At 37.7% G+C, this 24,490-nt stretch overlaps 7 protein-coding genes, 1 long non-coding RNA gene and 2 pseudogenes across 12 annotated transcripts; 6 read left to right on the plus strand and 4 right to left on the minus strand.

The window, feature by feature from the left end:
* Positions 1 to 169: 169 nt before the first annotated feature.
* LOC147942778 (uncharacterized) lies at positions 170 to 1,519 on the minus strand. 2 transcript variants are annotated; one of them, XM_087453257.1, is made up of 3 exons: positions 1,235 to 1,519; positions 943 to 991; positions 170 to 635 (listed from the first exon to the last, which is right to left on the minus strand). In XM_087453257.1, exons 1-3 carry the CDS (start codon positions 1,345 to 1,347, stop codon positions 498 to 500), a joined length of 300 nt encoding a protein of 99 aa, XP_087309383.1. In that variant the 5' UTR covers positions 1,348 to 1,519; the 3' UTR covers positions 170 to 497. The 2 variants fall into 2 exon arrangements, with proteins under 2 accessions (XP_087309383.1, XP_087309382.1); XM_087453256.1 differs by having other exon boundaries at positions 170 to 641.
* Positions 1,520 to 2,163: 644 nt separating this feature from the next.
* On the plus strand, positions 2,164 to 5,378 carry LOC104791374 (putative protein phosphatase 2C 46). Its single transcript, XM_087453258.1, has 5 exons — positions 2,164 to 2,958; positions 3,179 to 3,595; positions 3,683 to 4,050; positions 4,595 to 4,831; positions 4,934 to 5,378. The coding sequence occupies exons 2-5, from the start codon at positions 3,280 to 3,282 to the stop codon at positions 5,153 to 5,155; spliced, it is 1,143 nt and encodes a 380-aa protein (XP_087309384.1). The 5' UTR covers positions 2,164 to 2,958; positions 3,179 to 3,279; the 3' UTR covers positions 5,156 to 5,378.
* Positions 5,379 to 7,209: 1,831 nt separating this feature from the next.
* On the plus strand, positions 7,210 to 8,287 carry LOC147942779 (uncharacterized). Its single transcript, XR_015559183.1, has 2 exons — positions 7,210 to 7,273; positions 7,399 to 8,287. It is a non-coding gene; the product is annotated as an uncharacterized LOC147942779 (long non-coding RNA).
* On the minus strand, positions 7,360 to 8,115 carry LOC104791375 (protein IQ-DOMAIN 20-like). The gene is made up of 2 exons (XM_010517247.3): positions 7,808 to 8,115; positions 7,360 to 7,712 (listed from the first exon to the last, which is right to left on the minus strand). Exons 1-2 carry the CDS (start codon positions 7,967 to 7,969, stop codon positions 7,554 to 7,556), a joined length of 321 nt encoding a protein of 106 aa, XP_010515549.1. The 5' UTR covers positions 7,970 to 8,115; the 3' UTR covers positions 7,360 to 7,553.
* A 1,212-nt stretch (positions 8,288 to 9,499) lies between the features above and the next one.
* On the plus strand, positions 9,500 to 12,178 carry LOC104791376 (protein S-acyltransferase 10). Its single transcript, XM_010517248.2, has 11 exons — positions 9,500 to 9,833; positions 9,933 to 10,047; positions 10,140 to 10,214; positions 10,300 to 10,374; positions 10,680 to 10,811; positions 10,908 to 10,941; positions 11,054 to 11,163; positions 11,274 to 11,357; positions 11,464 to 11,547; positions 11,640 to 11,705; positions 11,841 to 12,178. Exons 1-11 carry the CDS (start codon positions 9,749 to 9,751, stop codon positions 12,004 to 12,006), a joined length of 1,026 nt encoding a protein of 341 aa, XP_010515550.1. The 5' UTR covers positions 9,500 to 9,748; the 3' UTR covers positions 12,007 to 12,178.
* Positions 11,984 to 12,977, minus strand: LOC104699071 (uncharacterized). The gene has a single exon (XM_010414420.3). The coding sequence runs from the start codon at positions 12,975 to 12,977 to the stop codon at positions 12,144 to 12,146; it is 834 nt and encodes a 277-aa protein (XP_010412722.1). The 3' UTR covers positions 11,984 to 12,143.
* Positions 12,978 to 15,359: 2,382 nt separating this feature from the next.
* LOC104791377 (uncharacterized) lies at positions 15,360 to 16,360 on the minus strand (annotated as a pseudogene). Its single transcript, XR_015560235.1, has one exon. The product of XR_015560235.1 is annotated as an uncharacterized LOC104791377 (transcript).
* Positions 16,361 to 18,636: 2,276 nt separating this feature from the next.
* On the plus strand, positions 18,637 to 20,651 carry LOC104791378 (protein STRICTOSIDINE SYNTHASE-LIKE 4-like; annotated as a pseudogene). The gene is made up of 4 exons (XR_015559186.1): positions 18,637 to 19,135; positions 19,679 to 19,989; positions 20,075 to 20,198; positions 20,284 to 20,651. The product of XR_015559186.1 is annotated as a protein STRICTOSIDINE SYNTHASE-LIKE 4-like (transcript).
* A 188-nt stretch (positions 20,652 to 20,839) lies between these two features.
* On the plus strand, positions 20,840 to 22,630 carry LOC104791380 (protein STRICTOSIDINE SYNTHASE-LIKE 6-like). 2 transcript variants are annotated; one of them, XM_087453260.1, is made up of 4 exons: positions 20,840 to 21,399; positions 21,485 to 21,795; positions 21,902 to 22,025; positions 22,254 to 22,630. In XM_087453260.1, the coding sequence occupies exons 1-4, from the start codon at positions 20,998 to 21,000 to the stop codon at positions 22,527 to 22,529; spliced, it is 1,113 nt and encodes a 370-aa protein (XP_087309386.1). In that variant the 5' UTR covers positions 20,840 to 20,997; the 3' UTR covers positions 22,530 to 22,630. The 2 variants fall into 2 exon arrangements, 1 of the variants encoding a protein (XP_087309386.1); XR_015559185.1 differs by having other exon boundaries at positions 20,998 to 21,399; positions 21,485 to 21,816.
* LOC104791379 (protein STRICTOSIDINE SYNTHASE-LIKE 7) lies at positions 22,254 to 24,448 on the plus strand. The gene is made up of 4 exons (XM_087453259.1): positions 22,254 to 23,231; positions 23,314 to 23,624; positions 23,715 to 23,838; positions 23,935 to 24,448. The coding sequence occupies exons 1-4, from the start codon at positions 22,833 to 22,835 to the stop codon at positions 24,214 to 24,216; spliced, it is 1,116 nt and encodes a 371-aa protein (XP_087309385.1). The 5' UTR covers positions 22,254 to 22,832; the 3' UTR covers positions 24,217 to 24,448.
* The last annotated feature ends 42 nt before the right edge of the window (positions 24,449 to 24,490 follow it).

The following is a 24,490-nucleotide window of genomic DNA, read 5'->3' on the forward strand; positions in this document are numbered from 1 at the left end:
GAGTACGTATAACTCCGGCCGGAACTTTACACATACGATTATTATACGAACAAACTACGAGCATCGGTAGATAATTGGAAACACAAGTCATGTATAAAATTAGACGAATGTTTAGAAGACAGAATAAGGCTTAACAAACTAAAAAAAGAAAATAAAAAAAGAGAGAAAATGCTAGGAAACAACCAGTTAATATATTATAAACATCCAAAATCCTATCCACGTACGTATATAATTTACCATCCTATATATATAAGTCTCTGCATTCATTGTGTACGTAGTTAATTAGTGCCCTTGAACTCAGTGAGAATTCTCTTCTTGATCGAGAATATATCCAATTACATATGTTTTAGGATTTTGACAACCCACCTATCTTTACTCGAAGATCGATTGATATGGCAGTGTAGTAGTACTGTACGTAAGGAGTTGTTGTTTTCTTTTTTTCTTTTCTTTGTTTTGTATGTGGCTGATAAGGTACGTAGCCATGAAAGATGTGAATGTCAAGCCTTGGTTCTTGATAAATTGGGGAGAAGATCGAGGCAGTGAATGAAACGTAGGTCGTGCACAAGGGGATTCCCTGTTCTCCTAGGTGGAGACCCTGCGTACCACATTGACTCTACTGTTCCACCTTCTATCGGCTGCACCTACCACAATTAATATTTGTATTTACTTAACACTCAAGATCCATGCATGCACGTTTGGAAAGATCCAATATATCTAATACTCCCTCCGTTTCAAAATATACGATGTTTTAGAAAAGTTTTTTGTTTCATAATATAAGATGTTTTCAAGTTTCTATGCAACTTTTAGATTAGTTTAATATTTTATATTATGCAGTATTGTTTCTGATTGGTTGAACTTATTAAAAGTAAAGACTTCTTAATCTACATGTTTTAGTTAAAACATCCTATATTTTGAAACGGATGGAGTAGAAATGATGGTGACCTTATCGATTATGCTAATAGCGCCGCTTCTTCCCTCCGTACTTTGTTGGCTGATTAATGCACAAACATGTATATGAGTACTGAATCATCGTGATAAATTTCAAGAATCATAAAAATAAGTAAGAGGATATAGGCTTCGATTGTTTTAAAAGAAATGCATATTTGCATTTAGGTTTATAAAAAAAAGGAAATTTAGCAATTTAAAACATTCTTATGTAAATCATATTAACCACAAACGCCAAATGTAGAAACACAAACTAACGAAACAAGAACTAGAGCATATATAATGTTACCAGGTGGAGGAATGCAGAGAACACGAGAGAGGTTTGAGAAATTCAGGAAGAGAAGGACACACACGGCGAGGCTTAGGGCAAAGAGGCTGCTTCACTTCCGAATGATGTTGCATCGTTTCTATATATTATCTTATTAAGCCGGTTCAAAGAACAGGTAATTTATTTAAACTGATGTTTTTGTAATTAACTGGAGTCTGAAAAGTGATTATTGAGTGTGAATCTATATATATACAAATGTATAGTTCGTTAAAGAAAGAAAATGAAGAATTTGTAATGATGAGTGAGAGCCAGGTTTGGTTATACTCGGGCAAAACTTTTTTTTTTTTAAGAAAACGTGATCAATTTACATGTGGGGGTCTTTCTATGATTCCTTCATTTCTTGGTGAAGAGTGAAAGTAGGGTTGGTGTTCTTGACTACTCCCCCTCTTTTTTTGCCTCTTTTTTCTTAGAAAGTAATGTTATTATGCACATTAATTATTTTCTATTAGCAATTAATCCATATATATTAATTGCTAATAGAAAATAATTAATTAATGTGCATAATAACATTAAACATTAAAATATTTTTGTGATATTTTATTTCTTCAAATGTAAACTAAACCTCAAACTATATATTATACCTAATTTTTTATGTATTCAAACAACTCTAAAAACATATATCGTAGTACACACTACACACATCCACATGTTACCAAATAGAGGTTATTAGTTGGTTTTTATCTTCAAAATGCTTGCTATCTATCCTTACCATTTATAGTAAGTTGGTTATAAGGCCCAACATACAAATCTAAAGGCCCATTTTCGAAGAGGGAAGAGGAGGATCGGGGGAAGCACATGGGAGAGAAGTGAATGGGAGGGAAAAGAAGTGCAGGTGAAGGTCAGGTGCAGGTGGAGATGTTTATGTATGAGTGCACACGTATGTCTTATTTTAGACAGCTAACGTTTTTTAAAATCATCTCATTATATCACGTGTCCCACTTTCATATCACTCACAGACATATATCTTTTTTTTTTTTTTTAACCATCCATCTTCTTCCAATCTAACCAATACATTACAAAACAAACACTTGTCTTTCTTTCTTTCCTCCTCTTTCATCTAATCTAATATCTGCAACACTTTTTTTTTCTTTAAAAAGCAAGCATTACGCCTCCAAGTTATAAGGAAGAGCCGTCGAATTCAGAGTTGGAATGGGGTTAATAGATAAAATTATTAGTTAGTGGGGGATAAATCGTAAGTATTAGAAAGATAAAGGATCGTTTGTGAAAATAAAAGGAGGTAAGAAAAGTCAATTAGAGGAAAAAAGAAGGGTTAGGTTTAGAAAATCTGATCCAGTAATTGAGAGATTGGATTGTCTGGTTAGAAGCAGTGGAGCCCTTTTTTTTTTTTTTTTTCTTTCTTTCTTCTTCTTCTCTTCTCTCTCGCCTTCTTCTGGAAGAGAAGGTCGACGCTACTACTTCTTTCTTTCTTCTGGATCTGATTTGGGAATCCATCAATCTCTCTTTCTCTACCATCGATCCTTTTAGATCTCACCTGTAACTCTAGTATCGTTCGTGTTTTGCCGACCTTTTCATTTACTAAAACCCTTCAAATCCTTTTGCTTGGATTATAAGGTTTGCTTCTGATTGAGATTCCCCTTTTGAAGAGTTTATCTGTTGACTGGAAAAGTCTGCGACTTTTTCTTCTTCTTCTTCTTCTTGTTACATCAGCTTCTTCAGAATCTCAGGTACTACTTTTCTCCGGGTTTGAAAAAATAAAAGTTTGGATTTTGTTCTGATCTTTGTTGAATTAATTATTCCCTCTTGCTTATCTGATCCATTGACCAATTGGGTTTGCTGATTTTTTTTGGTTTAAAAGTTGGGTTTTTGATTTCATCTTTTACTCTGATTTTTGTTTACTCTGTTCAGATCCTTACTTGAACTCTGTTTATTGCTTTTGAATTGCAGATTCTTAAAACCTTAGGATTGTTTGTCTACTTTGTTTGTGTTTCTGTGCATCCCTTTGACGGATGTGGAGGACAAAAAGGGTTGCCCTGATGAAATGAGGGATGTTATCTACGTTAATGAAACTCTTGAGTGCTTGTCTGTGGCCGTCTTCTTCTTCCTCGGGCAAGTCCTCTGATTCGACAGGAAAACAAGATGGATTGCTTTGGTATAAAGACTCTGGTCAGCACCTCGTTGGTGAATTCTCCATGGCTGTTGTTCAGGCCAACAACTTGCTTGAGGATCAGAGCCAAGTTGAGTCTGGTCCTTTGAGTACTCTTGACTCTGGTCCTTATGGAACTTTTATTGGTATTTATGACGGTCATGGCGGCCCTGAGACCTCGCGTTTTGTTAATGATCATCTTTTTCAGCATCTAAAGAGTGAGCGCTACTGAATGATATATGCATACAATACGAGTTTACAAACCAGTCGTGTGGAAACTAAATAATCTTATTTGAATTCTGTAGGATTTGCAGCAGAGCACGCTTGTATGTCTGTGGATGTTATTAAAAAAGCGTATGAAGCGACTGAAGAAGGGTTTCTAGGTGTTGTGACAAAGCAGTGGCCAACTAAGCCACAGATTGCAGCTGTTGGGTCTTGCTGCCTGGTCGGTGTTATATGCGGAGGGATGCTTTACATCGCTAATGTTGGGGATTCCCGTGCTGTTCTTGGAAGGGCTATGAAGGCGACAGGAGAGGTTATTGCGCTTCAGCTATCCGCAGAACATAATGTGAGCATAGAGTCTGTTAGACAAGAGATGCACTCCTTGCACCCGGATGACTCGCATATTGTCATGTTAAAGCACAATGTGTGGCGTGTTAAGGGACTTATTCAGGTATGTTTCTCAATGTGTGGCGTTGAGCATTAGATTTTAGGGTTGTAGGATTTAGATTTTTCTTTCAGGTACATGAGTATGTTAGTAAATCATTCGTTAAATTGATATGTTGTTGTCTTTTGTCTAACTAAGACAAGCCGGAGAAAAACTGAATTAAATGGCCTCGAACGTCTTGCTGGTTTCTTGAAGCCAAGACGCTTGAATTCTAATCGAAAAGAACACGTTTTTCTTACTTTTATCATGTCAACCATTTTTTCCTGTATGGAGATAAGGTCTATCCATTGAATTAGACTGTACACCCAAAAGCCTAGATTTGTAGTTACTTTGACTTTGACATTGCCTACCAAACCCACCAACCCAAGAAAGTCAGAGCTTTAGTTGAAATTGAAATTTGTGGTAACTGTTGAATCTGTATCTATATCACTGCATGTAGACACTAGGCACTAGGTGCAAACGCCTAAATATGTTTGTTCATTTGCCATGTCAAGATAAACTCTGGAGATACGAAGTTGAAAAGGATAAGATATGTTTGTTTGCTCTGTAGATATCTAGATCCATAGGTGACGTGTATCTTAAAAAGGCGGAGTTCAACAAGGAACCATTGTACACAAAGTACAGACTCCGCGAGCCATTCAAAAGACCGATCTTGAGTGGGGAACCAACTATAACGGAGCATGAGATCCAACCACAGGATCAGTTTCTGATATTTGCTTCTGACGGACTATGGGAACAGCTGAGCAACCAAGAAGCTGTTGACATTGTTCAGAACCACCCACGAAACGTGCGCGAGACCCATTTCTTCTTTCTTTTACCGTTTCAATATAAACCTATTACAAAACCAGAGATTGACTGACTCCGTCTTTTGTTGTGGAATTGAATGCAGGGGATAGCACGGAGACTAGTGAAAATGGCACTGCAAGAAGCGGCAAAGAAACGAGAGATGAGATACTCTGATCTGAAGAAGATAGAAAGAGGAGTGAGGAGGCATTTCCACGATGACATAACTGTGGTCGTCATTTTCCTTGATACGAATCAGGTGAGCTCTGTCAAAGGACCCCCTCTCTCCATCCGAGGCGGCGGTATGACCTTCCCCAAGAAACTCTAAGATACTCTCCACTTTTAGGTTCCATCTTTTGTAGTTATATATTAAAAAAAAAAGTCACTCTTGTTGGTATAAGAATGTATAATTTTAACGTGAAAGCCACACACTACTGACGTTTGGAACTCATTCCAGTAATTATTAATTTTTATTTATTCTGCGAAACTTTGTGTAACGATGTAATTGTTGTTGATGATGAATGAATATGAATGTAGGCCTTCTTCCGTCATGTATTTTGTATTTTTATTTTACTATACAGAGGTGCTTGAAAGTGATTTGTATTCTAAATATGTGAATGAAGCCAAGAATCAGTTTATAATGAAATCTCAATTCTGCAATAGACATGACTACAGATCATCATCATCCTTCAGAATACATATGTTCCCGCTTCAGGTTTCCCCATTTTTACACTCTAGAACTTGCACCTTATCAGGTTGTAACTTCTGCTCCTGTCGAGAAAATTCTAAACATGTGGCGACATTATATGCATTGATTCACCGTAAGAAGCCATACATGTTGCACGTTTTTGTCAGTTTACTCTAAAAAGAAGTTGTTAAATTCGCTTATCCCTTTAATTGTAGCTTATTCTGTTCTACTTGTTCTGATGGCAAGTTAAAGCTTTATATCTAAGGAGCTTAAAGTAAACTAATGAGACATTGACATCAGTTTACTTATGTAGGCATTTACTTTTCCTTTTGGTTTTGGCGATGGAGAAACCTAGGTACGCTGTAGATCATGTTCTGCAGCCATATAGAGAGAAAGGTGGCCCGAAAACTCGGCGTGAGTACTATTAGCTTCTTGTACATATTAGTAGCTTAGTGTTATTTTTAATGCAACAACACTGGTATCAAGCTACTCAATGGTAACGAATCATAAAGTGAACTATTGTAAAACAGTGATCTAGAGATATGATTTGATTTTGTAAGTCAAGAAAATATAATTGGGTAGAGAGAGAGAGAGAGAGAGATAAAGTGTGTCTTCTGCATAAAATTTATGGCAATGGTGGACCGGAGGGGTTAATGTAGTAGCATGAGAGAGAGAAGTAAATAAGGGTGCAAAAGTTTTTGCCTTCCCACCAGTCCTAACCAGACAAAAAAGGGTGTTCGTTTTAAACAACAAGCTCTGCTGTTACAATGTGACATTAAAACTGCGAATCTTTTCTCTTGAGAATCATCAATGGAGAGAGAGAGAGAGAGTGAAGGGTCATATTAGGGTTCATAACTTGCTTAAGGGGTTGTAAAAAGCAGAGGAAAGAGGGGGACCTAGAAAGAAAAGATAAAAAAGCAGTAAGAGACTATTAAATGTTGCAGGCAGGCCAGCCAGTGTCCCCTCTCTTCTGCGAGATTCCCTCAAAATTTATTACAAAAGCATCTTCATCGATGTTCTTTTAATTCTTCCTCAAAATCCTTTTTTTTTCGTTTTTTCTTTTGAATTTTGTTATGAACCTCCTCAAGATAGAAAGACAGAGGAGGAGACAAAGGAGTATAGGTTCTCATTGCATAGCCAATTTAGTTTTGAACGATGGATATATGAAGTATGAAGAGAGAGAGAGAGAGAGAGAGAGAGAGAGAGAGAGAAGAGTGTGAAGTAGGGAGTAAAGAGGGTGAGCCAGCTTTTTTGGTGCTTTGGTAGTAGATGAGGTTTTAATGCTCCATACCTTCCATTTCCTTCTCTCATACCCTAATTTAATTCCTCTCTCCCTTTATAACTCCCCCACAGACATTCTCACTTCTCCTCCTCACACTTCACATCAAACTAACACACTTCTTTCTTAGTTTTTTTTTTTTTTTTTTTTTATCATTTTACAAAGATGGCTTCCTTTGATGATCAACACTTAAGCATGATAGAGTCCCTTTGATATTGGCCTGGTTCACTCAGATCTTCGTGAACACCACACACGTACATTCTATAGATTATCTGATTGAGCCGCGCCAATATCTCAGTGCTCTCTCGTAACTCTCTCTTTTGGACTTTGTCATCTTGTTGGTAGATCGACCTATATGATTTTTGCTTATCTTTGTTGATTCTTTAAGGTGACTGATCTTGCTTATAACTTTCAGATTCATAAAAATCAGACAAAGCAGTGCGTCTCAAAGGAAGCCTTTCCCTTTCTTCTTTTCCAAGGTACCTATCCAAATACTCTATATACGGATCTTTGTAGAATGTGTATATTGTCTACTACTTACTCATCATAATTTTGAGACAGAATGTGTCAGCAAAAGTGATATTGTTTATTAGTACAAATGCAGGGTGTTAGAGAGTTAGCTAGTAAGTACATATACAACAAAGTCACAAACCGGTGAATTAAGTAGAAAGGACAATGATGTATAAATGTCACAATCACAAGAGGTTTTTTGAAAAGAAAAAACAAAGAAAAAAACAGGGCAAAAAGCAGAGAAGAGAATCAATGGGAGAGAAGCTGACGAGCACGAACCCTAACCTGCAAACGAGCAAGAGCATGCATACAATGTAAGGCTATTCGAGCTTGTCTCCTCACAAGCACTCCTCTCGCCACCGCTTGTAACTTGACAAGACTCTTCAATGCTCTAAACGCTCTTCTTGCCTGCGCGCAATGCTCAACCTTTTTTTTAGCTTTTACCAAATTTATAGAGATGAGATATTAAAAGAAATTGAGTTTGTTATATATATATATTTTACCAGGTGACCTCTGAAAAAAGCTTGGATTTTAACAGCGGCAATATCTTCTTGTCGAGTAGTTTCTGGAGCTGATGATGATGAACGAATGATAGTGATTCTGCTGTGAGATCGCCTGAGAAGTTTCCTCCGTACAACGCCAAACAATCGTTTGGAATTGCCCATTCGATGTTGTCTGCTTCCTTCTTTGGTTTGGTTTTAAAAACAGTAAAGGTGAAACAACGTTCAAAGGAAACGTAAAATGTGAATTAAAAAAAAGAGTGAAGACGGTGGCTTTAAGGGAAGGACATGATGTGCTCTCCTCATATCCCCTCTAACTAACGAACGTGCTCGCATGCTCCTCCTCCTCTCTTCCCACTTGATTTCGTTTTCTTTATTACTTCTCAAGAGTCAAAACAGGAGCGTCTTACATGTATCATCGAATTTATAGATAATATATGTCACAAATGAATCACAATATTTAAGAAAAATGTCTTTTGCCAATTTTGTACCCAAAAAGAAAAGAAAAATGTCATTGGTATATATTATACTAGTAGTACTTACTCTATAAGTATAACACCAATGACCCACCCTACTACAACTATACCAAACAATACATCATACTCTTTTTTTTGTTAAAAGGTATTCAATTTATAAAATATAATGTCCAATGAGCTATTTCCGGAATAGGCCCATACAAAAATTCCAAGAGGTCCAACTCATTTACATCTAACCAAATTAAACCGATGAAAAAACAAAACCGGTCGGGTTCACGTACCAGACTAAACCGGGGACCGTGAAACCCTAATCTACAAACAAAAAACTCGTTTGCAGCCGCCGTCCACATATGCGGATACTCAACCAGAATAGGACCTCCGGTGAGCCTGGACGATGGTAACCGAACAGAAATGGTAATCCAAGATCCGTTGCCATCCCGCCACCGTAGAACCGTTTTGAGAAGGAGGAAGAGATCTGATCTGTCCTTTGTCGTGGAGGTTTTCATGCTCAGTCGTGAGAGACAGAGAGGTAGCAGGGAGTAGATAAGAAGACCTTCGACGGTGGCTTAGCTTCGCCGGATCGGAGACTACCTCCCCTATCATAACCGATCCCGTGAAACCTCCAGAATCTCTGGTCTCCTGATCTATCTACTTTCTTCTCTCGTTCCTCGCCGTGAATCTCCCTCTTCCACTCCGCGTAGCAACATCTCCGATAGAGCTCTTACCATCAGCATCTCGCAGATTCTTCTCCTCTCTACTGCTCCCTTGATTTCGTCTAACAGCTTCGCCGGGAAGATGCAATGAGTCGCGAATAAAGAACCATGGGCCGAGGGGTCCTCACCGTCATCGGAATCATACTCTTCTAACAACGTTCTTTGATCATCACTTTATCTAATTCAATTTAGACTTTGAGAATGTAATCACACATCGATTGCTCATTATTATGCTAAGTTTGGGTCTTTTGACCCGCGGATAAGCGCAATTATGGTTACATCCAGCTCTTGTTGACTGTGATAAACCATAAGTGGACATATATCCCAAAATCTTCTAACATACCAAGTCCATTACACCTTCTATTAAGTTGGAAAAAAAAAAAAAAAAAACCTTACAAACACTCTTAGGCCCGAGGTTATTATTGGGCCTAAGTTTACAAAAAGGCCCAACTAAAGACAGTCAGTCTGTCACTTCCTTCCCTACCTTTTGTCATCTCCTTGCCACTAAACAGTAATTAAATTAGTCATTAGGCAAATAATATGTGTAATTAAATCTCTCTCTCTCTCTCTCTCTCTCTCTATCGCTTCTTCATAAACTATCTTCTTCAAAGATTGCATTTTTTTTTTTTGTTGTTGTTGAAGATCTTCTTTTTGGCTTCTTCTTGCGCGATTTCTAATTTCACTGTCTCTTCTCTCCAATTCCGCCCAATAATGTTTGCTTGAGAAGGAAAGACAAAAAAGGAGAGTCAAAAACGATGGGCGTATGTTGCCCATTCCTTCAACCGTGGGATCGAGCTCGTGACCAATTCTTCATCAACCTTCCTTGTCTCTCCGATCCTGGTTTTACCCCAATTCCCTCTCTTTTGTTTTTAACGATCCGTGTTTCTGATTTCTGTAAACTAATTTTGTTTATTTGCTTCTTCCATCTAACCACACCAGTTCGAAGATCTTCTCTGCTTCTGAAATTGGCACTAGTGTTGCTCCACCTCGTCTTTATCGCCTTTCTCTTCTTTTTCGATGCAGAGTTTCTCGAGAAAACTAAGCGAGATCCATGGTATCATCTCCTTCCTTCCTTCTTCTTCAATCACTCCAAAACATTCTTCTTCTATTTAGAGAGCTTAATATCGTGGTTCTGCTCTCTGACAGGTACATGGCTTCTTATTTCTTTCTGTTTTCTGTAACGCTTCTGCAGTATTTTGTAACTTCTGGCTCTTCACCTGGGTATGTATATCTAAATAAATGTGTTTCATTTTTGATTCTGCAACTGAAAAATTTTGACTTTCTTTTTTTGTTTTGTCTTTGTTAGGTATGTTGTTGATGCAATGAGGGATGTTTGTGAGACTAGTGCAATGTACAGAAGCCCACCTACCACCACCTCAATGTAAGACTTGTTATTTTGTTCTTGTCCTCGCATGCTCTTTTTTGAATTTGATGGAACAAGTGTGAATAGACACTGGGGTTGTCTGTATTTAAAGGAGAGTGATGATAAAGTAAGTGAGGGTCTTTTGACCATTTGGTTAGTAGTAGTGGGAGCCTTTTTGCTTGGGGTTCTTGATTTTGATTCTGATTCTGAAATATAAGAAATGCAGTTTCGTTACTTGATTCTTATCAAAAAGTGATGGAATTGAATTCTACTTAACTGTGTCTCACTGTTGTGTTTATGCTTTTATTATTATTTAAGCGAAGACAACATGCTTCCAGAAAAAGTGAGAGCTTAGTAGTTACTGTGGAAGGAGGATCAGCCTCAAGTGTCAGAAGGCCTCCAACGCCTTGGGGGAAGTTAGTTGTCGACTTGTACCCTCCAGGAACCTCCATAAGGTACATATAAACTGTGTGAATCCTGAAGAATCAGCTTATAACTAAGAACAATTAGTAGAAAGGAGTGTACTGAATTGTTCCGTTTGTAACTTGCAGAAATTTAACATGCGGCTATTGTCATGTGGAGCAGGTAACATTTGAATCAATTGGCCACTGTAGTTGTTCGTTCAGCTTGTTTTTTACCTGTTAATTCAAGTTTCTCCTCCCTTAATCTTTCTCTCAAAACACATAATGCTTTGCAGCCTCCACGAACCAAACATTGTCATGATTGTGATCGATGTGTTCTTCAGTTTGATCATCACTGTGTTTGGTTAGGAACATGTATAGGCCAGAAAAACCATTGTAAATTCTGGTAAGCCTGCAAAATCTGAACCAGTACTGTTACATTGTTCAATAACTCGTACAGTTATGCATAAGAATTTTTGGTTTTGAAACCCCGTTAATACGTTTCTGTGATATCAGGTGGTACATCTGTGAAGAGACAACTCTATGCATCTGGACGCTCATCATGTACGTTGACTACCTGAGTAATGTAACAAAACCTTGGTATGATACTTTCTCATCTCCCTTCCGTGTTTTGTCCAATTTCTTCTCAGGCCCTTTAGCCACTCCAACTAATTAAATCATGAATTTTAAATGGAAATGTGAACAGGTGGAAGAATGCTATTATCATACTGCTGCTTGTCATATTGTCGATGTCCTTGATTTTTGTGATGCTTTTATTGATTTTTCACAGGTGGGTATACATTTTTTGTGTTATTTTTCACAATCTCATATCTTTCTGTTTTTTTTTTATTGTTTAACTGTTGCAATACTGATTTCTTACAGCTACCTAATTCTGACAAATCAAAGCACCTATGAACTTGTGAGACGAAGACGTATTCCATACATGAGGTATTCAACCCTTTTTCTATCACCTAGTAATGATAATCAGGTTGTTTAACAAAAAATAAAACGAGAAAAATTGGCTCTTCTAGTTACTTTAGGGATTGGTTTGTTTGTGTGATACTAAAGCTGTTGGTTATTCAGGAATATTCCGGAACGAGTGCATCCTTTTAGCAAAGGAATTCGGAGGAACGTATACAACATCTGTTGCGGAAACCATAATCTAGACTCACTTCCTACTGCGTTTGAACTCGAGGATAGATCAAGACCTTATACTTGCATCGATATGTTGAAATGTCGCTGCTGCTAAGTTTTTTTTATATATATAGTTTTATACAGTACAATTACCTCCATTGTTTCAGTGTCCAAAATCTATGTAAGGTAACATGTTTCCTCTAAAATTTGGATGATGTTGTATCCATACATGGAATCCTATTAATGAGTTAATCATAAATGCATAGAGAGTATGTTCAATAGTGAAACTCTAGCTTGGATCATACGCCTGTACAATCTTTCAAGGGACTCCTCCAGATCTTCAACTGCAACATATACGTTATCCAAGTTGGTCATCATAGACTTGATCCGATCCTTCTTTATCTCTTCTGCCAAGCTGAATCTTCGCAGTTCTTCATCCATCATCTGGAATTCGTTTCTGTGTCCAGTCCGAACTTGACCACTTGTACTAGCAACGTTCTTGATCACCAGTTTGGTTACCAAGGCCCATTTGGAAAGCCTGGGATTTGGTACAGCTGTAGATAGGGACAACAAGACTGTCCTAAAGGAACGGCATGTTTGGGAGCAAACTTGTTGGAGCAGTGTGATCAAGGGATGAGAGGACTCCGTGGAGGAAAGGCCGGTTTGTTTGAGCAACAAGAGTAGCTTAGTAATGTCCTTGTGAACAGATTTCCTAGAGCGTATAAAGGCTTTGACGTGGCAGCGTATGGTAGAATCTCCACTGTGTCTCTTCCGCCTGAAAGCAGAACGGAGGTCGCGGAGGCCATCCTTGATACGGCAAGTGATGTCTCTTAGCTTGGAGCACAAATCAAGATGTAAAAGGGAGAGATCAAGAAGGTTGGTGAAGAAAGAGTGATGAGGGAGTAGTAGTGAAGAAGGTGAGTCGTTGAAGAGATGAGAGACAGAGTCGTAGAGATGTGAGAGAAGCGAGAGACTGTTGTTATTATCAGCAGGAAGCTTATTGAGGAGTTGCAGAATCTGGTTGAGACCATGTGGGTGTATCCGAGCTGGCAAGCTACAAGACCGGACGTGGTAAGAAGTAGCCATTGATGATGGTTTTTTTTTTTTTTTTTTTTTTTTTTTTTTTTTTTGAGATGGAGAGAGAGCTTTAGCTAGAAAGAAGTTGAGTATATATATAGAGGAAGAGATGTAGAAAGGTCAAATGAAATAGGAGTAAGGGTTATGAAAGTAAAAGCCACGTGAAGGGGATAATGTTACCATTGTTCCATCAAAACCCACTTCATGTTCTTTTTTATGCCTTACTCTCACTTAATTTATGATATTGACAGAGATGTCATTAGAGTTCGCTCAATATGTACCTAATGTGCTAATTTCATGTCTTTGTATATATTTAGAACTATTTTTTTATCCTTTGTTGAAGGAACAAATAATGTGATGTGCACCCACTTAGATCTTTGATTAGGCGAGAAGAATCAAAGTTAAGATCTTTTGTCATGCATCTCCTCAACTTTGGGCACTCGTAAACACCGTCATGCATGGATATGGTGATTTTTTCTAATTACTTAATTAGTGAGCATATCTTCTCTCTTATTTGTGTGATCAAAGGAAGATATAACACATCATCTAAACACCAAATAATTTTACATTGAAAATGATTGATGAAAAGATGGTGGTTGGATAATACTAAATATGGGACCGTGTGCACGAGTGTCTTGTTGAAAACTTCCAGAGGAAACGATATCAATATATACACATATTAATAATCAAATCACAATCAAGCACCGCTTTCCTTTTCTTAACTAACCTGAATTCATGAACTTGACTTGTCTCTATCAAAGTACAGCCTGCAACTACACATCTCTCATCTCTAATTAGATTACATATTCCAAATATCTCTACTCTTGTAAAATATCTAGCTACTACTCCTAACTATTAGGCTTTACATAATAATATCTCCCGTGTCTTATATGCAACTTTATTTGGTGTACAAGAAGATATTTCATTTGAGATATTTTGTTCGATGCCATGCAATCAAGTTCTTGGTTTATACGTGTATAACGAATTAAACTCCATGCACACTAGCCAACTAACTTTTATCCCTTGTTTTACATATTCAACCACTATAATAACAAAGAAATATGTAGAATAAGTTGACACTAAGGTATCATCGAGCGACGTTGTAAAAACCGACAACCCTAAGTTTAGGTATTGCAAGTTAAACGACGGTAGACAAGAAAAAAGTTGGGCCATGTGAAGTCACGTTACTCTTGGATGGACCCTTCATTTACATAAAAATGGCAAAACTATTAGCATTACACTTGTTTCTCATTATTGTTTTGTTTGGGGTTTTGTCATTTTGTGTAATTATTGTGCCACCCAATTGCCATAATTAGTGAGCCAATGCCCCCATCACCTCACCTCTCTATTGCCTTCTCTTTCTCTACTGTCTCTTCCTTTCTTCTTCAGTTCTTCTCCAACTTCAATAAAATATCAACAATATGATATCATGATATTATGATAGAAAATTAAAGAGGTATGAAGAAGCCAAATGCTTTTGTTTCATGCCCCCATGTTTTTTTTTTGTTTGTTTATTATTATGCTCCATGTTTTCTCTTATGTATTTGGGTGATAGAAAAGAAAGACCGAACTTTTGATATATATATGCCCATTCTTTTCTTAGTAAGAAAGATGAGTAAAAGCCATGATTCCAACTATAATATAATTGTGTACCTCCATTTGATACTAAATGCCGTTTAAGAAACTTTTATTTAACATTTTCAATTGATTCCTACAAATTCAAGATCTTGATTAGGGAAAAATAAATATAATGTACTAATATAAGATAAATACATACTATTAATTAATCGTAAAATATGACATCTATAATGAGACATAAAATATAATTTTGTATTGAAATGTGTTAGTTGTTTATATTTATTACTAGTGTTTATATTGTTTATAACTTATACATGCATCTTATTAGTGAAAACAATATTGCCAACCAGGTTGCAAAAAAATGATTTATTTATAGTTTTTGTTATACTTTTCAAAATATTCTAGATTTATTATTGGCTTATGATTACTTAGAAGAAGAGTACAATATAAAATTGGAATGGGGTCGGCCTCGTAGCAGCCTTGTACAGTTGCCTGTGTATCGCTGTGTGGGGACAAGAAGAATCAAAGATCCACTCCTCTCTCTTTTTTTTTTAAAAAAATCATTAACAAATGAAGGGGTTAACTAAATCACTAGCCCATCCGTAATTAAAGATCTTGATCATGTTTATGACGACTTTATCATCATTGGTTGTATCAAAACTCAATTATTAAAAAAATAATGTGCACGGGGGAGGATACTTCTACGCCAATGGTAGACTGACGCATCATCAATATTTTCTCATAACATGTAAATGTACGGACACAAATCTAACAAAGTTCTTATCGTACCTTCCTTAACTTTGTTCTGTTGAGTTTCTTAAGCATTTAAAAGTGTCTGATTATTGTAGCTAAATGATTTGCTGATTTACAAATACAAAGGATCCATTAATTTCTTCATTATAAGAATCTGTATGTATTACTATTTGTGTATTGTGTACAATTAGAGACTAACTAACAAAACTAGGAGTGTGTTGTAAGAGTGTTAAGCAAATAAACTCTATATTGGACGAGTGACTTGAAAAGAGAATCAAGTGCAGCTTCAAGTCCTTCTGTTCTCTCTTCTAATCTCTCTAACATCTTCTTCATTTCCTTGGAGTTATCCCCATCTGACCGTAGAATCACATCCACGTTATGCAACTCGCTCATCTCTGACGATGATGATCGATGATGACCACCACCGATCAGCTTGGAGACGAATTTAAGAGAACATGTCTTTGTCTTCGTGGCGGATGTAGTAGACAGAAACATGAAAAGAGAGCGGAAGATGGAGACAGCGAGCTCGGTGGTCTCAGAGCCTTCCAACTTCTTGAGGCCATGAAGAAGCTTGTTAGTCTCTTTCTTGGTCTTCTTCCTGAAGGCAAAGTATTCTTTGATCTGGACTTCCATGGATTTGTCTTTTCTCCTGAGTGCAGATTGAAGGCTAAGGAGATGCTCTCTGAGTGTAAGGATTAGGTTTCTCAGGGCGTCGCAGGAGTCTAGTAACGTGGCTGACACGTCAAGAGAACGTTCAGCTTGAGATGTGGGAAGAGAGTGATTGAGTTGGTTAAGGGAATGGTAAAGCTCAGAGAGGTTAAGCAATGAGACTTGAAGAGATTGAGAATCAGATGAGTTTTGGAAGAGATGAATTTGAGTGAGAGCAGCTTGAAACTTAGCAGAAGGATGGTGAATTCTTGATGGAAGACTTATAGATCTAATAGGCATTTGGAGTTTGGTTTCAGGAAATGCCATGTTTCTTGATTCTTCTGCTGAAGAAAACGAAAGATGAGAAGTTGAGTATATATATGAATGCGAGTGAAGGCATGTGCGTTAAACATGGGATATTATATTTATTAAATATATAAACAGTGACTGTTTCGTCAAGCCACGATGCACATGGAGGGTGGTGAAGGAAGCTTTCAATGCTCTGTTTTGAACGTGAAACAAATTCTAGAGGACCATAGATAGAGCCATAACTAGATGTTGCCTTTGTGATTCCCATTTGGATAGCCGGAGAGAGTGGGCTTGTCAGATGGAAGAGACATGGAAACATTTGTCGCAGAGACCATTATCAGATTTCAACTCGTTCTTGTTTCATCCAATTGTCAAGTTTTGTCTCTTATTATCTATTCACCATTGGTTCCCGTAACGGTTATGAAGTGGAAAAAGATGTCACAGCACTATAAAAGATACAATACAAAAAAAATAGTATTGTTTTACATTTGCAATGAAATAAATTAAAATGAATTCCAATTTTATTCTTATAAAGTGCGTTTTATTACGTCAAATATATAGAGAAATTTGCAGAGAGTTAAGTTACGTTACTTGGAAAACAACATATTGTATTGATAATTTTTTAAAAATGTCGTCTTAATTTGTGTGAAAAAAACAATTATAGAATGACACTTAATTAATTTAAAATCGACAAAAAAATATTATATTATGAATGATCCTAATCATGATTGTTTATACCACAACTGTACATACTATAATTTAATGTTGATTAGAATTTAGGAGGGCGGTTCAATGTTTTATGCGCCTTAATAATGGACGTTTTATTATAAAGTTTTATAAAAATTTGATTGCAAAGGCTGTCACTAGATTCGTGATCAATTGGAAACATTGTAGAGTGAGAGGGACAAGATTATGAATTAAGATAATGGTCTGTCTCCGTTACCAGAGTTATGCTTATATGATAAATTTGTTTATTTAGGAAACAAAAAAAGTATCATAGTGGATCGTATGTATACGATATAATGCAAAATCACGGGACGATGTAATGTACGGGGAAATCTTAAAACTAGTACGTCTCCGACAAGAGATCTGCATGGAATTTGATACATTGAACCTCTCGTCTCAAAGTGTTAATATCACACATCCTTCTCTGTCAAAGCCGCTGTTTGCGTAAAACTCAACTGAAACGTATGTATATCCAACAAAATATAGGGGCTGTTGGAAAATATAGTTATAAACTCCACGAACTTGTACTATCGAATGGACCACACGCATACTCTGGTCGGATCAAGAACTAGAGAGATTTGTAACGTATTCTCCCATTTTACATGGTAAATTTACAAAGTAGAGATTCTTGCTCGAAAATCGAAATTTTCTTCTCGATGAGAAATGAGGTGAGTGTATAGGAACATACCTGTTCATGAGAAATGAATTAAATCGGTCATACAGGTCTGAAACAATCATGAAGAAGAGGAATATGTAGCAACATCATCGAAATTTAATTTATTAGCATCTATCTAATCAGGTTTACAGAATACAACTAGACCTACTTTAATGTTGATTATAAAATTTAGGAGGGAGTGCTGTTCAATGTTTTGTCCCCTCATTCACCAAAGACGTCTTATCAATTATAACTTTTTTTTTTAATTTATCGTTCGATTGAGTGCTTCAAGGCTGCCATTGGATTCATAGTTCATATGATCAATTGAAAGCATTGTTGAGAGAGAGAGACAAGATTATAAATCAATATCATGGCTTGTCCCCGTTTTAAAAAATTGTTATGGCTGTATATATAAAACTTGTTTATATAGAAAAAATAGATCATGTACGGGTAACTTTTATTATTGTACGTTTCAGACAAAAGATCTTCATAAAATTTGATACATTGAACCTCATCTCAACGTCAATCTCCACCACATAAAAGAAAAAAAAAAAAAACTACTCATTCAGAGAATGGGTTTGATAATGTAGGCCCAAATATTACTCTTTGTTTTAACGGTCAAGAGAAAACGGGTCCATATAATCAATATTGGGCCAATGTTAAAGCCCATAAGATTAGACTAATCGAACGGTGGTTATTTTAGTTACGTAACAATTACATACACTACTATCAATGAAACGTGATCTTGATTCTTGAACCACTTCAAGATTTCAGTGTTACATTGTTTTTATTTCCACAAACAAACCCAATCCATCTACAATGCTTGTGTTCTTCAGTGTTACATTGTTTTTAGTTACGTAACAATTACATACACTACTATCAATGAAACGTGATCTTGATTCTTGAACCACTTCAAGATTTCAGTGTTACATTGTTTTTATTTCCACAAACAAACCCAATCCATCTACAATGCTTGTGTTCTTCAGTGTTACATTGTTTTTAGTTACGTAACAATTACATACACTACTATCAATGAAACGTGATCTTGATTCTTGAACCACTTCAAGATTTCAGTGTTACATTGTTTTTATTTCCACAAACAAACCCAATCCATCTACAATGCTTGTGTTCTTCTCCATCTTCGTCCCCTTCCTCATCTCCATCGTTCTCTACCAACTCGACTCATTCGACCCGGTTCATTTTCCCGCTGACTCACTCATCTCCTCTGCTTCCTCAATCCCATCGCTTATAAATGACAGATTTCTCACCGGAGCTGAGTTTATCGGCGTTGGTCGTCTCAATAGCCCTGAAGATATCGCTTACCATAAGGACTCTAATCTCATCTACACTGGTTGTGCAGATGGATGGGTGAAACGAGTCAAGGTCCACGACCCGGATTAATGACTCTGTTGTTGAGGATTGGATCAATACAGGAGGTAGACCACTCGGTATTGCTTTTGGACTCCACGGTGAAGTCATTGTCGCAGACGCAAACAAGGTTTTTGGGGATAGTTAATGTGGAGAAAAGATCCCACATCTGATAGTGATAGATGTGAAGGGATTTGAGTAATATATAACGGGTTAAGGCCTCTCCACTCATTGCCAATTGGTTTTGAGTTGGAAGCCCATAGTAAAGCCCGAGTTTAACATGGTATCAGAGCCTACACACGTTGGCCCGTTAATTAATCCGGCCCGATCAGAGGCCCGATCACCCCATTAATTGATGGCCCGAAAGAAGGCCCAATTCCATCGAGATAGCTAAATAAAGAGCATTATCTCGAGGGGGCGTGATGGATTCTGTCGAGATTAACGGCTAGAATAGCCATTATCTCGAGGGGGCGTGTGGAGAAAAAATCCCACATCTGATAGTGATAGATGTGAAGGGACTTGAGTAATATATAACGGGTTAAAGCCTCTCCACTCATTGCTAATTGGTTTTGAGTTGGAAGCCCATAGTAAAGCCCGAGTTTGACAGTTAATAACCTGAAATCGAATTTTTGAAAAAATCGAAACTCAGGTGAGTTTGTTTGTGTGTGTTTAGGGATTGTTGAACATAAGTGATGACGGGAAGAAGACGGAACTGTTGACGGATGAAGCGGAAGGAGTTGGATTTAAGCTGACGGATGCAGTCGTTGTTGCAGATAATGGCGTTTTGTATTTCACTGATGCTACTTATAAGTACAATATCCATCAGTTTATCTTTGATTTCTTGGAAGGCAAACCACATGGCCGTCTCATTAGATTTGATCCTACCACACGTGTTACACGTGTCCTCGTCAAAGACCTCTACTTTGCTAATGGCGTATCCTTGTCTCCTGATCAAACCCATCTCGTCTTTTGCGAAACCGTCATGTATGTGTGTTGAATTAGCTAAGTTTCTTACTCAAAAATCATTTGGTAATTATGAGTTGATTTATCGATATCTCTGTTTATATAGGAGAAGATGTAGCAAGTATTACATCAATGAGTATCGTGTGGAAGTTTTTATTCAAGGCTTACCAGGTTATCCAGATAACATTCGGTATGACGGAGATGGACATTACTGGATTGCATTGATTTCGGTAATTTATACAAATTTTGAAATATTTTCTTTTATAGTTTTTGTTTGTATCATCTTGTTTTGATAAATGTGATGTGAAAAAACAGGAAGTAACAACACCGTGGAAGCTCTCGATGAAATACACTTTCTTAAGGAAAATCATAGCCATAGCGGCAAAGTATAGCGTGGAACTACTGTTTATAAAGAACGCAGGCGTTATGCAGGTGGATTTGGAAGGGAATCCCATCGCATTGTACCATGATCACCCATTCTCTCACATAACAAGCGGAGTCAAGATTGGGAACCATCTCTATAGTGGGAATCTTTTGCATTCCTACATTACAAGACTCGATCTCTTGAAATATCCTGCACAAAAGAAGCTATGATGATTACATCCAAGTACATCATGTTTATAAGGAATAAGCAACTTTTAAAATTTTAGGAGTATTCACATCACATGTCACAAAATGTAAAATCATCGTCCTCTCTCTCTGCTATTAGTAGCGTGAAACAGTATATACAAAAACCCATACAAAAAAAAAAAGAAAAAAAGTTCTACACATTCGAAACCGGGCCTGACGACATAGGCCCAAATATTAGTTAAAAGCCTACGAGATTTCAAACAGAATGGTTAACGTAAACGGACCGTACTAACTACTACGTAACACGGAACAGAGTAGTCAACGATTCCAGATTTCTCAACAACGATTTGATCAGCCATCATCAACGTGTTTTGAGATATTTCTATAACTACTCCAAAATTTGGTGTTTTCTTCTTCTTCCACCAATTTTGTCAACAAATAACCCAATCCAATTGCACAATGCCTGCTTTAATCTTCTCCTCTCGGTTTCTCTTCTTCACCGTCACCCTCCCCTTGCTCGTTTCCATCGCTCTCTACCGACTCGACACCTTTGACCCAGCTCATCATCCCGCTGACTCACTTGTCTACTCTACTGCTTCACTCCCGCCGCTTATCAACGACAGATTTCTCACCGGAGCTGAGTTTCTCGGCGTCGGTCTCCTCAATAGCCCCGAAGATATCGCTTACCATGAAGACTCTGGTCTCATCTATACTGGCTGTGTAGATGGATGGGTGAAGCGAGTCAAGGTCGCCGACTCGGTTTACGACTCAGTCGTTGAGGATTGGGTTAACACCGGAGGTAGACCGCTCGGTATCGCTTTCGGGATCCACGGCAAAGTCATCGTCGCAGACGCTTACAAGGTTTCGTTGCGAATTTTTTTTTTTTCATTTTCGAAATCGGATTTTGAAAAGTCTCAAAACGTAGATTTGTTTTTTGTATGTAAAGGGACTGTTGAATATAAGCGGTGACGGGAAGAAGACGGAATTGTTAACGGACGAAGCTGACGGCGTTAGATTTAAGTTGACGGATGCAGTCGCCGTTTCAGATAACGGCGTTTTGTATTTCACAGATGCTTCGGATAAGTACAATGTCCATCAGTTTATTTTTGATATCTTGGAAGGTAAACCACATGGACGTCTCCTGAGCTACGACCCCACCACACGTCTCACACGTGTGCTACTCAGTGACCTTTACTTCGCTAATGGTGTCTCTTTGTCTCCTGATCAAACCCATCTCATCTTTTGTGAAACCCCCATGTCTCTTTCTCTCTTTCTCTAGTACATCTCTCTCTCTCTATCTGTGTGCAGTAATTGAATCCTCATGATCTCAATTTGTATTTTTTTTTGTTGTTGTTGTGTACAGAAGAAGATGCAGTAAGTATTACATTAATGGAGGGCGTGTGGAGGTGTTCATTCAAGGCTTACCCGGTTATCCAGATAACATTCGGTACGACGGTGATGGGCATTACTGGATTGCAATGCCTTCGGTATGTGTGTCAATTGAAGTCCTTTATTTAGAGTCAGTTAATTGAGTTTGGTGTAGGTGATATGTCTTGGTCATATTCGGTATATGTGTGTGTACTTTCTCATTTGTCTTTGGTTTAGGGAATTGTATATAAACCATCATTAGATTTTAGACCAGAGGACTATAAACCAACTAAATATATGACGATTATGTATCATCTTTTGTTGATCACTGTTGTTATACCCTGCAGGGAGTAACAACGCTGTGGAAGCTTGCGATGAAATACCCGTTCTTGAGGAAAATCACAGCCATAGCGGCCAAATACGGTTACGAACCTATGTTCATGGAGAATGCAGGCGTTATGAAGGTGGATTTGGATGGTAATCCCAACGCATACTACCATGATCAGACACTCTCTCACATAACCACCGGTGTCAAGATTGGGAACTATCTCTATTGTGGAAGTCTCTCGCATTCACACATCATCCGACTCGATCTCCTGAAATATCCTGCACAGAACAAGTAGCTTTGAAACCACAAAAGGTTAAAGTAGCCTTTAAAAATGAATACAAAAAGTTATTAGGCCTGTAATGAATTTAGTTTTAAAAGCCCACGAGGTTTCCACTATCGAAAGGTTTAGTAGTTTACCAAACACAGAAGATTATTGTTGAGTCAACAAATGATCTGCGATCTCATCATCGTCAAACCAACGTGTTTTTAATTGTTTTTTTAATTATAATCTTCTTCATCATCAATCACACTACAAGTTTTGGCGTGTTTCATCATTATTGTTCCCACACAAACCCCAAACCTGTGTCTGTCTACAACAATGCCTGTCCTCTTCTCCTCTCGTTTTCTCTTCTTCTCCATCATCGTCCCTTTATTTATTTCCATCGCTCTATACAAACTCGACACGTTCGACCCAGCTCCGGTTACTTCAGATGCATTCACTTCCTCTACTACTTCACTCCCGCCGCTTCTCAACGAAAACTTCCGCACCGGAGCTGAGTTCATCGGCTTCGATGTTCTCCATAAACCCGAAGATATCGCCTACCATAAAGACTCTGGTCTCATCTACACCGGCTGCGTAGATGGATGGGTGAAACGAGTCAAGGTCGCCGACTCAGTTAACGACTCGGTCATAGAGAACTGGGTCAACACTGGTAGTAGACCCCTCGGACTCGCTTTCGGACTCCACGGCGAAGTCATTGTAGCAGACGCCTACAAGGTTCGGATTCGGATCTTGATTTTATTACAAAGACTAATCTTAAATCTCAAATCTTAGGTTTGACTTTTTGTTTGTTGTGTAGGGACTGTTGAACATAAGCGGTGACGGGAAGAAGACGGAACTGTTAACGGACGAAGCTGAAGGTTTGAGATTTAACTTGACGGATGCAGTCGTCGTTGCGGATAACGGCGTTTTGTATTTCACAGATGCGTCTTCCAAATACAATCTCCATCAACTAAATCTTGAGATGTTCGAAATGAGACCGTATGGTCGGCTCTTGAGCTATGATCCCACCACACGTGTCACACGTGTTCTTCTCAGAGACCTTTACTTTGCTAATGGCATCACCATTTCCCCTGACCAAACTCATATCATCTTCTGTGAAACTCCCTTGTATGTGCACTTTATTTTATCAGTTTAACACTTTCATTCTAGTTATAAACTGGCAATGAGTTGATTTTTGTTGGTATGAGCATTATACAGGAAAAAATGTAGCAAGTATTACATAGAGGAGGAGCGTGTGGAGGTATTCATCCAAGACTTACCAGGTTATGTAGATAACATCCGTTACGATGGAGAGGGACATTACTGGATTGCAATACCTACGGTAAACAACAACTATACAAATCCTTTCTCTTATGTATAACTTAAATGGATTGAGAGGAGCTGTTGTATCATATTTGTTTTGGATTTGTTGTTGTAGGGAGTAACAACCTTGTGGAATATCTCGTTGAAGTACCCTTTCTTAAGGAAACTAGCAGCTATGATGGCTAAGTACGGTGTGGACATTATGTTTATGGTGGATGCAGGGGTTATGCAGGTTGATTTGGATGGTAATCCCATCGCATACTACCATGATCCGAAACTCTCTCACATTGCTACTTGTGACAAGATTGGGAAATATCTCTATTGTGGAAGTCTCATGCATTCTCACATTCTCCGAGTCGATATCCAGAAATATCCTGCACAGAAGAAGCAGCTTTGAAGTATCATGTTTTTTTTTACAAATAAGGAAATTTTCCATTTTAGGATATGAGTATACCACCCACTGTCACAATATGTAAAACTCATCGTCCTCCAGAGAATTAATGATGATGATGATGATGATGATGATGATGATGATAGAATCTATGACATTAGTTCCAAAGCATATTTTTTAGTGTGATTGTGACTTGCGTTGATTTTTCTCTTTTCTTAAAGAATGATTTGTGTCTAAATTAAACTTGATCAGAAGATTATTGTTAAGAAGAGACTTAGAG

The sequence above is a fragment of the Camelina sativa genome, chromosome 6, assembly GCF_030686135.1.
Source record: "Camelina sativa cultivar CO46 ecotype springtype chromosome 6, ASM3068613v1".
Lineage (NCBI taxonomy): Eukaryota > Viridiplantae > Streptophyta > Magnoliopsida > Brassicales > Brassicaceae > Camelina > Camelina sativa.

Coding starts and splice junctions, on each gene's coding strand:
- LOC147942778 (XM_087453256.1), bottom strand. CDS start 1,347: ATGCAACATCATTCGGAAGTGAAGCAGCCTCTTTGCCCTAAGCCTCGC. Junction 992..1,234: donor TCTCTGCATTCCTCCACCTG/GTAACATTATAT, acceptor TGCATTAATCAG/CCAACAAAGTACGGAGGGAA. Junction 642..942: donor CTATTAGCATAATCGATAAG/GTCACCATCATT, acceptor TAATTGTGGTAG/GTGCAGCCGATAGAAGGTGG.
- LOC104791374 (XM_087453258.1), top strand. CDS start 3,280: ATGTTATCTACGTTAATGAAACTCTTGAGTGCTTGTCTGTGGCCGTCT. Junction 3,596..3,682: donor TCTTTTTCAGCATCTAAAGA/GTGAGCGCTACT, acceptor TGAATTCTGTAG/GATTTGCAGCAGAGCACGCT. Junction 4,832..4,933: donor TTCAGAACCACCCACGAAAC/GTGCGCGAGACC, acceptor AATTGAATGCAG/GGGATAGCACGGAGACTAGT.
- LOC104791375 (XM_010517247.3), bottom strand. CDS start 7,969: ATGGGCAATTCCAAACGATTGTTTGGCGTTGTACGGAGGAAACTTCTC. Junction 7,713..7,807: donor CTTTTTTCAGAGGTCACCTG/GTAAAATATATA, acceptor CATTGCGCGCAG/GCAAGAAGAGCGTTTAGAGC.
- LOC104791376 (XM_010517248.2), top strand. CDS start 9,749: ATGGGCGTATGTTGCCCATTCCTTCAACCGTGGGATCGAGCTCGTGAC. Junction 11,164..11,273: donor AAAAACCATTGTAAATTCTG/GTAAGCCTGCAA, acceptor CTGTGATATCAG/GTGGTACATCTGTGAAGAGA. Junction 11,548..11,639: donor CTTTTATTGATTTTTCACAG/GTGGGTATACAT, acceptor GATTTCTTACAG/CTACCTAATTCTGACAAATC.
- LOC104699071 (XM_010414420.3), bottom strand. CDS start 12,977: ATGGCTACTTCTTACCACGTCCGGTCTTGTAGCTTGCCAGCTCGGATA.
- LOC104791380 (XM_087453260.1), top strand. CDS start 20,998: ATGCCTGCTTTAATCTTCTCCTCTCGGTTTCTCTTCTTCACCGTCACC. Junction 21,400..21,484: donor TCGTCGCAGACGCTTACAAG/GTTTCGTTGCGA, acceptor TTGTATGTAAAG/GGACTGTTGAATATAAGCGG. Junction 21,796..21,901: donor ATCTTTTGTGAAACCCCCAT/GTCTCTTTCTCT, acceptor TGTTGTGTACAG/AAGAAGATGCAGTAAGTATT.
- LOC104791379 (XM_087453259.1), top strand. CDS start 22,833: ATGCCTGTCCTCTTCTCCTCTCGTTTTCTCTTCTTCTCCATCATCGTC. Junction 23,232..23,313: donor TTGTAGCAGACGCCTACAAG/GTTCGGATTCGG, acceptor TTTGTTGTGTAG/GGACTGTTGAACATAAGCGG. Junction 23,839..23,934: donor ACTGGATTGCAATACCTACG/GTAAACAACAAC, acceptor TTGTTGTTGTAG/GGAGTAACAACCTTGTGGAA.